At 59.7% G+C, this 10,337-nt stretch overlaps 1 protein-coding gene across 1 annotated transcript; it reads left to right on the plus strand.

The window, feature by feature from the left end:
• The first annotated feature begins 459 nt into the window (after positions 1-459).
• Positions 460-6,844, plus strand: SNAI3 (snail family transcriptional repressor 3). The gene is made up of 3 exons (XM_032389898.1): positions 460-535; positions 3,388-4,008; positions 6,170-6,844. Exons 1-3 carry the CDS (start codon positions 460-462, stop codon positions 6,349-6,351), a joined length of 879 nt encoding a protein of 292 aa, XP_032245789.1. The 3' UTR covers positions 6,352-6,844.
• The last annotated feature ends 3,493 nt before the right edge of the window (positions 6,845-10,337 follow it).

Genomic DNA, 10,337 nt, shown 5'->3' on the forward strand with positions numbered 1-10,337 from the left:
TCAGCTTTGGAATTCGGGGCTTGTGCTCATCAATCCTACCGTTGCGAGTTTGCGCAGCAGGCGGGGCGGGTGTAACCAGCTGGAGCAGGGGTTCTGCGCACGCCTCCACCGCCGTGTGGACTGGAGCCCGGCTCGGCTTCCACCCAGCCCTGACCTCCGCCCTTTAGTCCACGGTGAGTGGGTGCGCCAGGCCCCAGGGGTCGGTGTGACTCGCGGCGCGCGCCAGGGCAGTCCCGTGGGGAGGACTCGGCGGCCACGCGCTCCCTCCCCCGCGGCCCGCGCACCTGTCCTGGGCGTGGCCCCGAAGCCCCGCCCCGCGACCCCGCCCCGGCCGCGCCTTGCGCTGGTTGGCCCAGAGGGCACGCTATGCTAATGAGCCAGCCCTCCCGCCACCTGCCTGCAGCGCAGCCCGCGGGCGTTGGGCGGACGCGCTGGGGGACCCGCGTTAGCAGGGGGACCATGCCGCGCTCCTTCCTGGTGAAAACGCACTCCAGCCACAGGATTCCCAACTACAGGCAGCTGGAGACGCAGAGAGGTAGGGGCTGCCGGGCTCCTCGGACTCCCGTCCCAGGCGGGAGGAAAGGAGTTACCTTGCCAGCAGAGCGGGAGCGAGACCCCGGGTGAGTGGGTGGGTGGCCTCCGGGCGCCTCGTCCGCTTCGGGGGCCTCGGCCCCGCGTTGGGCTGAGCAGGCGCGGATTCCCTCCCCACTCAGAGAAGTTTCTAGACCCCCAGTCACTTTGGGGCTCTCCCCCTGTGGCCTGGTAAACCCATCCCAGCTAAGGGAGCCCTGGAGCCATCTTCCTGGTGCAGGAGGTTTGGGTGGGTAGGTGGGTGGGGACCCAGGGATTGGTGGGGAGAGAGATGGGAGGACTGGGGGCTGCTGTCCAAGTGCTCCCCCAGAACATCCAGAGAGGACCAGAAGAGCTATCCATGGGCTCTGTGTGCCAAGGCCCAGCTCTTGTAGCGCTCCTCCAGTCCCCTCCATTGCTTCCTCACCCCTCCCGTGGGTCACCTTCCCTCGGGCCTCCCCTCACCCCAGTGATGGTTCCTCAGAGGAGGCTGGGGGAGCTGAGGGGCTGCAGTCCTTCCCCCAGCCCCCAGGGTGGCTCAGTGGGGGGACACATGTCCAGGACCCAGGACTGTCCATGTATCCCCATTCCCTGCTAGGCATAGGGACACGAGAAGGTCCCAGGACATAGGCCTCTCTAGAATGATCAGGGCCATTCCCCACAGCTCAGCAGCTTCTTGGGGCTGAATACCCCCCAACCCCAGGAAACTGCTTGGTGACTCAGACAGAGAGGGGAGGAGGGACACTGCGGAGGCCCGCGAGTGGACGCCTCACTGATCCATCCTGGGGCCCACTGCCGCCAGGGGGTGCCTTCTAGGACTGGGCTCCTGAACTTTGCATTTTGAAATCAATTTAATGAGTCACCACCAGCAGTTTCATAAAATGAAACAGAACAGAAACCATCAGAGTGCAGGACTCAGGTAAAGGAAACTTGTTTTAGATATATGTGTATATATATGATGGAAAATGGAATTGACCTTTGCCATAATTGTTAACGTTTCAAAACTGTTGTTTAAGCCCAGCCTTAATGTGCACCCCGCTTTACATGCAGACCGTGCAGACCAGGGCAGCCAGTGACGAGCGTCAGACTCAGCTGCCTCCTGTCCCCCACCCCTCCTCGATGTCACTCCCCTTGCATGCGGAGACCTAGGTGACCACTGTGAGCCTCTTCCTGCCAGGATGTTGCCTGGGGCCCCTCACTCATTTTAAATAAGTTCCTTTTCAGGCCGCCCCCCCAGGGAACTCTGAAACCAGAGGGGACTTAAAAGTCTCTTCTCCCAGGAATCTGAGTCCCAGGACCAGTAACAAAATGGAGCAGCCCCAGAGGGTGTGGGGAGGCATTTAAAGGACCAGCAGAAGCTCGGGTCAACACCACAGCACAGCTACCTCGCTCCCCTGCCCTCTCCCTGGGACTCCCCCCCCCCCCACAGGGTTTCGCTCTGGCGATGCCTGGGGCCAGGGTGGTGGCTGCATCCCAGAGACTTAAGAAAGGTGACTTTTTTTCCCCAGTAGAAAGGCTCCTCTTGGAGCTTATGTGGGGTCCTAGGCTTTCCGGCATCCCAGGGCTGTCTTTCCAGAACTTCCTTGGCCTTTGTCTCTTAGCTGGCCACTGCTACTCCCTCTTCCTGGGAGGACAGAAATTTGGTGTGCTATTTTATAATTAGGGGATTTAGGGGTGAGGTCAGGACAGAGTGGTGGGTGGGAACCTTCCTTAAAGGTCCTCATTTCTCTACATCCTCACCGACACTTGTAACTGGCTATTTTTAATTCTAGCCATCCTAGTGGGCGTGACATGGTATTTTGTTGTGGCTTTAATTTGCATTTCCTTGATGGATAATGGTGGCAAGCATCTTTTCCTGTGCTTGTTAGCCGTTTGTATCTCTCTTGCTTTTTTTTTTTTTTTAAAGTAATCTGTACGCCCAAGGTGGGGCTTGAACTCACAACCCTGAGATTAAGAGTCACGTGATCTACAAACTGAGCCAGCCAGGCACCCTGCCATTTGTATATCTTGTTTGGAGAAAGGTTTCTTCAGATCCTTTACCCATTTTAAAATTGTATTCTCTTTTCATTGTTGAGTTGCTAGAGTTCTTTGTATATTCTACATGCTAGTTACTTATCAGATACATGATTTGCAAATATTTTCTCCCAATCTGTGGGTTGTCTTTCTCTACCCAAAGCCTTGGCATTAAGGTAGAAATGGGGCCAGAGATTTATTTCAACACATCTGGAGTACGAAATGGGTCGGGGACTGTGGAGATTTGGGCTTGGGGGAAATGCTCGCCTGTTTACTCTGGGGGATCCTGCCGCTCTCATCTGGTCAAGCATGGGCATGCTGGCCCACAAATGTGGGAGCAGCGGCCCGGGGACCAGCTGCCCCTGGAGGCCGTTGTGGTACCACCGAGGACAGCCGTCAACCCGGGAGCGTTGGCAGGAGGCTGTGTGCACCTCCGTCACGGGTGAGGGGTGATCGGGGTGATTGAAGGCTAATTAGTTCTCTTACACATCGTGGCGGACTGCCGAGTGTCTGTTCTGAATTAGCTCTGTGTAGGAGCCTGGCGCCACAGCTCTGAGCTGGCCCCGAGGTGGGACGGGGGTCAGGGAGGCCAGCCCTGCCTGGGCAGTGGGGGAGCCTGAGATCTCTCCCGTAGACCCTGCGGTCACTTCCCGAGCTGACACCCCACCTCGTCAGCCCTTTCCCTTTGCGCGGACTGCCGACGACCTAGAAGAGGCCTAAGGTCAGACCAAGCAGGGCAAGCGTGAGGACAGAGTGTGGGGGCTCATGTTCACCTGTACCTTCTCTCTCCGCCCTCCCTTCTAGAGATCAATGGCGCCTGTTCTGCCTGCAGGGGGCTGGTGGTGCCCCTCCTCCTCCCAGATAAAGCAGCCTCGTCCACACCTGGTGACCCTCCCTGGCCCTGGGACTGCACCTCTGTCATGGCCCGCATCTCGCTGCCCCTTCCCTGCCACGAGGAAGCGTGGGGGGCCTCCGGGCCAGACCCCCTACAGATCAGCCCCGTGCACCCTTGGGCCGGCCGGGCCCCCAGTGTGCCCCTCAAAGACAGCCTGAACCAGCTCAACCTGCCCCCGCGGCTGCTGCTGCCCACACGGTGGCCCCCGATCCCGGGCCCCGCCGGGGACCAGGCCGCAGACAGACTGCCGGGGGGCGCGGTGCGGGCCCCTCGCGGCCCCGGCGGCTTCCAGTGCCCGCACTGCCGCAAGCCCTACCACACGCTGGCCGGGCTGGCCAGGCACCGCGAGCTGCACTGCCGGCTACGGACGCCACGCTGCTTCCCCTGCAAACACTGCGACAAGGAGTACGGCAGCCTGGGCGCCCTCAAGATGCACATCCGCACGCACACGCTGCCCTGCCCCTGCCCCATCTGCGGCAAGGCCTTCTCCAGGCCCTGGCTGCTCCGCGGCCACATCCGCACCCACACAGGTGGGTCCGCCGGAGGGGCCCGGCGGGGCGAGGGCCAGGCCTGGCCCTTGGAAAGGGAGGGAGGGGTCTGCGTCTTGCTTTCCAAAGCCCCACAGACCAGAGGCTCAGACATCAAAAACGCCCTCTCTCCCCGTCCTGGAGGCCGGAGTCTGGAACAGGGTGTAGGTGGGGCCACGCTCCCTGCCGAGGCTCCAGGGGAGGGTCCTTCCTGCCTCCTCCAGCTCCAGGGGGCCTGGGTGTCCCTCAGCGGTGGCCGCGCCCCTCGCCCCTGCCCTGTCCTCACGGGGCCTCATTTCCGTCTGTTGTAAGGACACCAGTCATATGGGACCAGGGCCCACATACCCCAGGGCGACCCCACCCTAACCCAGTCACATCTGCAGGGGCCTGTGCTCCAGGTCAGGTCACATCCACAGGCACCGGGGGTTACGACGCAGACACCTCTGTTAAGAGACACACAACTCAACCCACAACACCCGGCAAAGCACAGGACGCACCTGCCACAGCCTTCCGGAATCTGGAGCCGCAGGAGCAGGGCATGGGGCAAGGCGGGTGGCAAGCACGGGGGCCACACGGACTGTCTAAAGGGCACAGATGGTGGCTGCAACTTGACCGGGGCCCAGGGGCAAACCCATCCCCGGGAAGAGGATGCCTGAACACAGGAAGGGAGAGAAGGGCAGCTGTGGACAGACGGACAGACACAGACGAGCCAAGGAAGGAGAGGGGCCCAGGAGCCTCCGCACTTGGTCTGTAAACCACCGCTGAGCTGGGCCTGAGGGCAGGGGGTAGGACCACACCTCACCCCAGGCCCACCAGGACAGGGAGAGGCAGACACAGACAGAAGGCCAGGAATAAGACTCGCAGGGCCGAGGCCCACGGCTGCCACACACGCCTGCTGTCCCCGGAGCCTCCCTGGCCCTAAGTCACGGCTCTGTAATTAGGACTCTTCGGAGTCCCAGCCAAACGCTCGAAAGAAGGGTTTTGCAGAAGCTGTTCTCTGGGCTGAAATTCCATTCGGTTTTCCTTAGCTCCCCCCACAAAGATGTCCCTGAGCGCCCCACACACACCCTCGGGGGCTCAGCACTCTCAGTCTGGGAGCGCTGAGGGCAGGAGGCCCCGCAGGAGGCTCACCTGGCTGGGAGGACACGTGGGAGCTTTGGGCTTTGGGAGCTTTGGGCGGCAGGGATGAGATGCCCTGGGGCCGTGGGGGCTGCAGGCTGGTGCCTCTCAGGATTCTGTAGGGTGGAGGACCAGGAGTCACTCCACATGGGCAGAGGAGAACAGATGGCCCCCAATGGTCCTCTTATACTTGTTAGGGTCGTCCTGGGGGCCCAGCTCCCAACAGAAGGACTTTGTCTAAATCCCCAGTCGCCCTGATTGGAGGTGCTCCAGGGGACACAAGGTTCTTAAGCCATTCCTAAATGCCTGCTTCATTGCAAGGGCTGGGCCTCGTTCCTCCCAGCCCGCCTTCATGGCCGACTCTGTGGGAGCCATGCTGCTTGCCACCCCTGTCCTTCCATGGGTGGGAACAGCGGCCAGAAGGCCCCCAGTGCTTCTCAGGGGCAGATGTGGGCAAAGGGCCCCAGGAGGGCTCTGGCAGAAACAGAGAAAGATCTAGCAACCATGGTAGATCCAGCAAAGACCCATGCTAGATCTTTCCTCTTAGAAAGGGTTTTAGGTGCTGCAGTCCTGCCCGGATGTTACATTCCATCCTATTCCCAAGCGGCTTGGACCTCGACAGTGTTTGTGGGCCTGTTGGTCCTAGGGCTTCCTCCTGGATCAGGTGCCAAAGCCCCCACCATGCATCTCCTGAGAAGGGTGCTGAAGGAAGATAACGCATTAGAATTGCCATGAGCATTTGGGGGAGGTGGAGGAGATTATTCATTTATTTTCTATTTAAAGATTTCATTTATTTGGGGCAGGGGAGGAGCAGAGGGAGAGGGAGAAGCTCAAGCAGACTTCCGCTGAGCACGAAGCCTGATGCGGGGCTCCTTCTCACGACCCTGAGACCGTGACCTGAGCCAAAATCCACAGTCAGATGCTCACCAGCTGAGCCACCCAGGCACCCCGGGGCTTTTCATTTATAAATGGACCCATGAACCTGGGGCCAGCTCCTGTGACCACGCAGAGGGACACTGATCCGGCACTCCTCTTCCTCCCCCAGGTGAGAAGCCCTACACCTGCTCTCATTGCAGCAGGGCCTTCGCCGACCGCTCCAATCTCCGGGCCCACCTGCAAACACACTCCGACACCAAGAAGTACCAGTGCAAGAGCTGTGCCAAGACCTTCTCCCGCATGTCGCTCCTGGCACGCCACGAGGAGTCCGGCTGCTGCCCCGGCCCCTGAGGAGCACGGGCTCGGTGCAGGGAGGAGGGACAGGACGTCACCCCAGGAGCTGGTGGCTGACCCGCTCCAGGCAGCCTATGCTGCCCGGCCCCATGCTCGCCCGCTGGGTGTTTCTCCTCTCCGTCTGTAGCCGCCCGCCTCCGTCCAGAGCCAGAGAAGCCCGGTGGGCTGTTCGGGTAAGTGACCGAAGAAGGTCACCGAACCGTGAACCACAGTCCTGTGTCTGACTTGCTCTGGTTTCTGGTTCTGTTCTCCCAGGGTCGGCTACCAGCACGGACAGCTCCTGCCATTCAGCTGGCCTTTGCGGGCAGAGCGGCCTCATGGCTCACCTCCACCTGCTGCTGGTCTGGACTCTAGGCCAAGTCACGTCACGGGTGCGCGCACGCACGCCCCCCTGCCCACCTCACCGGGCGGCCCCGGGGACAGAGCTGGGACCCCACCACAACCGCACGGCAGTGAGGAGCCTAGAGCCCTGGCTGCCGTGTCCTCTGAGGCTCCGAGTCTATGGCGGAGGCTGAGCACGGAGCTATCCTCCAGAGGCCACAGATGCCTGGGTAATTTGGGCCTCTGGCCACGGAGTAGGGGAGGCGATGGTGAGGGCATGGAGCCATGAAGTGCAGGGACAGAGAGCAGGGCTGGCGGGAGGCAGGTGGCGAGAGCACAAGCAGGTGAGCAGAGGCACCGTCTTTCGGAAGAAAGAGACCAGCATTAAATAGGGAGGGAGAGTAGCCACGGGGCGAGGACATGCTGGGGTGAGGGCGTGAGAGCAGAGGCCCGAGGAAGAGGCAGCCATGGGCTGCGTTGGCAGGGTGCCCAGAAGACAGTCTAGTCCTGGGTCTGCACACGTCTCTCCTGAGCCCACCGCGTCACCCAGGAGCTGTGTCCATGGCACCGTCACCTCCCTCTGCCTGCCTCTCCTGAGGCCACAGGTATCCACCAGCTGAGTGAGCAGCAGACGCTGGCACTGCCCAAGACACGCCTCCCAAACTGACTCAGGTAACAACAGGAGACCCCTCCCCAGCCTCGGGCCCCCATGTGGCAGCCTCTTCCCACCCGAGACCTCCAGGCGGTCACCTGCTGGGCTGGTCCTCCCTCTTGCCAGCACATCTCAGCGTCTCCGGCTGGCCTGCGTCTAACGGGGACTGATTGAGTTCTCGACACCCGGAGGGGACACCTGCTCCTCTCTTCAGGAGAGCTGGCCTGCTGTCAGCAACACCACTTCTGGCCCAGGCTGAGGGACAAAGTCAGGGACCTTGGTCCTGGCCCTGAATGGGGCCATAGGGCAAGTAGCAGAGGCCCCTGTCTCAGCCCCAGGCCACATGGACCTGCTAAGGAGCATTTACCAGCCCACGCCGGGCCACAAGGCCCCTGTAGATTCCTCCGGAAGCTCCTCCAGGGCTGGTTTGATGACGGCCATTGGAGGAGCCTTGGGGACACCCCAGAGGAAATGTGACCATGATCTTGGGCTTCTCTGGACCAAGGGTGACCTTGATGAAACTGGCCACCCAGGACACCGCGGCTCCAGCATGCACCAGACTGTATCAGCAGGTGGAATGAAGACACCCTCTGGGAAAGCCTTGCTCACATTCCCAGGCCTGCACCGCTGCCTTCCCTCCGCAGGGATCAGCCATCCCTCGAGGCTTAGCTAATATTATCAGTTTGCTGGGGCTGCCGTGACCAAGTCCCACACACTGGGCGGCTTGAACCACAGAAATCTACTCTCCCACAGTCTGGAGGCCAGGAGTCCCAGACCGAGGTGCTGGCACGGCTGGTTCCTTCTGGGGCCCCTCTCTCGGCTCCTACTGGCTCGCTGGCATCTTCGATGTCCTCGGCCGGTAGACCCATCTCACATCTCTGCCTCCACCTCGCTCGGCTTCTTCCTGCCTCTGCGTCTGTCTCTGTGTCCAAATTCCCCCTTTTTGTGAGGACACCAGGCATACTGGGTTAGGACCTACCTTGATGACCTCATCTTAACTTGATCAACTCCAAAGACCCTGGTTCCAAAGAGGGACACATTCTGAGGTCCTGGGGGTCAGGATTTCCAACAGCTAATGTGAACACAGAGTTTGCCAAGACGCCTGATGGGGGGGTGGTCCCTGTGCTTGACTCCTCTGTCCTCTCAGTCCACAAAGGATCGGGGGGCAGGGGGGGTGCAGTCGATTTAACTGACAGATTTACTGGAAACACTTCCCACTTCCCACCTGTCCATCATCTGAGCAGGGCCCTGCGCTCACAGGGCAGCCTTTCCTCCCAGCAGTCTCCCGGAGCACTGGGCTCCTCCATTGAGCGGGTCAAGCCAGCGATCGGGCCTATGTCCCACCATCTCACAGGAGGCCTTTTTGTTTTTTTTTTTAAAATAGCATCCAGATGCCTGAAGGAAGCTATATTGTAGATTGTGTTCTATTTCTGGGCCCCGATGTCTAAATGAGGCGATGCACCTGTTGGGTATGAAGGGAGAGAATTTCGCGGCCCTAAAATAAAGTCGAATGCTTGCCCTTCTGTGCCGGCCCATGGAAAATGCTCTTATATTTATATCTGGACTGGCAGAGGGCAGGGCAGTGGAGGCTGGCTTGGCCAAGGGTGTGAAGAAAGGCCCAAGCACCTGCCGGGGAACCAACGGAGGATGAATGGGGGAGACGGTCCACCAGGAGCGAGTTGGCTGTGGTCAGACCACAGGGAGGCCATGCCACCCCGCCTGCGCAGGGCTCGCAGCTCCCCCCTCCCCACCACCCCCACCCCCGCTGTACCTTGTCACTTTGCCTGGTCGTCAGAATTCACCTGGGACACCATTTAAAAGCTGGCTTTCTGGAGCCCCCTCCCAACACCTACAGAGTGGGAATCAGGAAGGGGGTCTAGGCCTCGTTCATGTCTGTCCTGGTGAAGTGGGCGTGGCTGGTGCTTTTCTCCGGGGGCTGCTGTTTGGGCCCCTCCACCCATAGGCTTTCTTTTTCCTACCCAAATTTTACTGATCACATTTCCCCTCTTCACCCTAAAGAAGGCCTTTGGGAGCAAGTGGAGGAGCGACCAGAGGCCCTGGGGCTGAGGAGCTGGGAGTGGTGCTATGGTTGTAGCCCGGTTATGTCTGGAGAAAAGCAGAAGCCTAAGAGATCAGTGAGGATTCTGGACAAGAGGAAAACCATGTAACGAGCCCTCCAAGGTTGGGGACCCCGTCTTTCAGCATGAGAGGTGCCCCTGGATAGCAGCATGAGGGCCATGGACAGGGTCAGCACCAGATACCCGGCCAGGAAAACCACTGTTCTCGGACTCAGATGCCAGCGCCCGGCCTCCGCGGGCTCAGGTCCTGGAAACAGGTGTGAGAGGGACACCCAGTTTCTCAGTGGCCTGGTCCCCTGCCCCGCCCCCCGTCAAGGAAACCTCTCTCCTGAAGCTGCAGACACACTAAGGTTATGCCTTCCCTTCCAAAAGCCCAGAGGGTTCCATAAATATCATTTTGGCCCAGAATATTCTGGGGAGGGTTCTCTGGAAGTTTGAAAATAGACCGCTTGTTACTATCTATATTCAGAGAACCCACTCCTGGCCTCCACTTGGTGGCTAAGTATAGCTCGCTGGCAAAGTTCAATGGAACAAAAGTTTCCAGGCCTCTATCACTTGCGGATGGCATAACATTCCAGGGAGGGCACTGCCAGGACTCAGGGGCTCCAAGGAGCCTGGGACAGCAGGGCGCCCCCGAGCGGGGGAGTCCGTGGGACTCACTGGCAATCAGGGTGTCCTGGCCCGGTGCCCAAGTGAGGTGTTCTGATCCCAGCAGAGCCAATCCCACTATAAAGCCTTGGCTTCCGCTTCTGTAAAAAAGGAACCATGCTAAACTCTATTTCACAATTCAGGGGAGTGCCAAATACATATAATAGCAAAAAAAAAAAAAAAAAAAAGACACTTAGGATGCCTCAAATAAAACCAAATTGCTAACTTTAGAGAAACCGTCCACCTTCACCTCCTCTTAGAAACTGCGTGTACTTCCCGACCAC

The sequence above is a fragment of the Phoca vitulina genome, unplaced genomic scaffold, assembly GCF_004348235.1.
Source record: "Phoca vitulina isolate PV1807 unplaced genomic scaffold, GSC_HSeal_1.0 scaffold56, whole genome shotgun sequence".
In the NCBI taxonomy this organism is placed as follows: domain Eukaryota; kingdom Metazoa; phylum Chordata; class Mammalia; order Carnivora; family Phocidae; genus Phoca; species Phoca vitulina.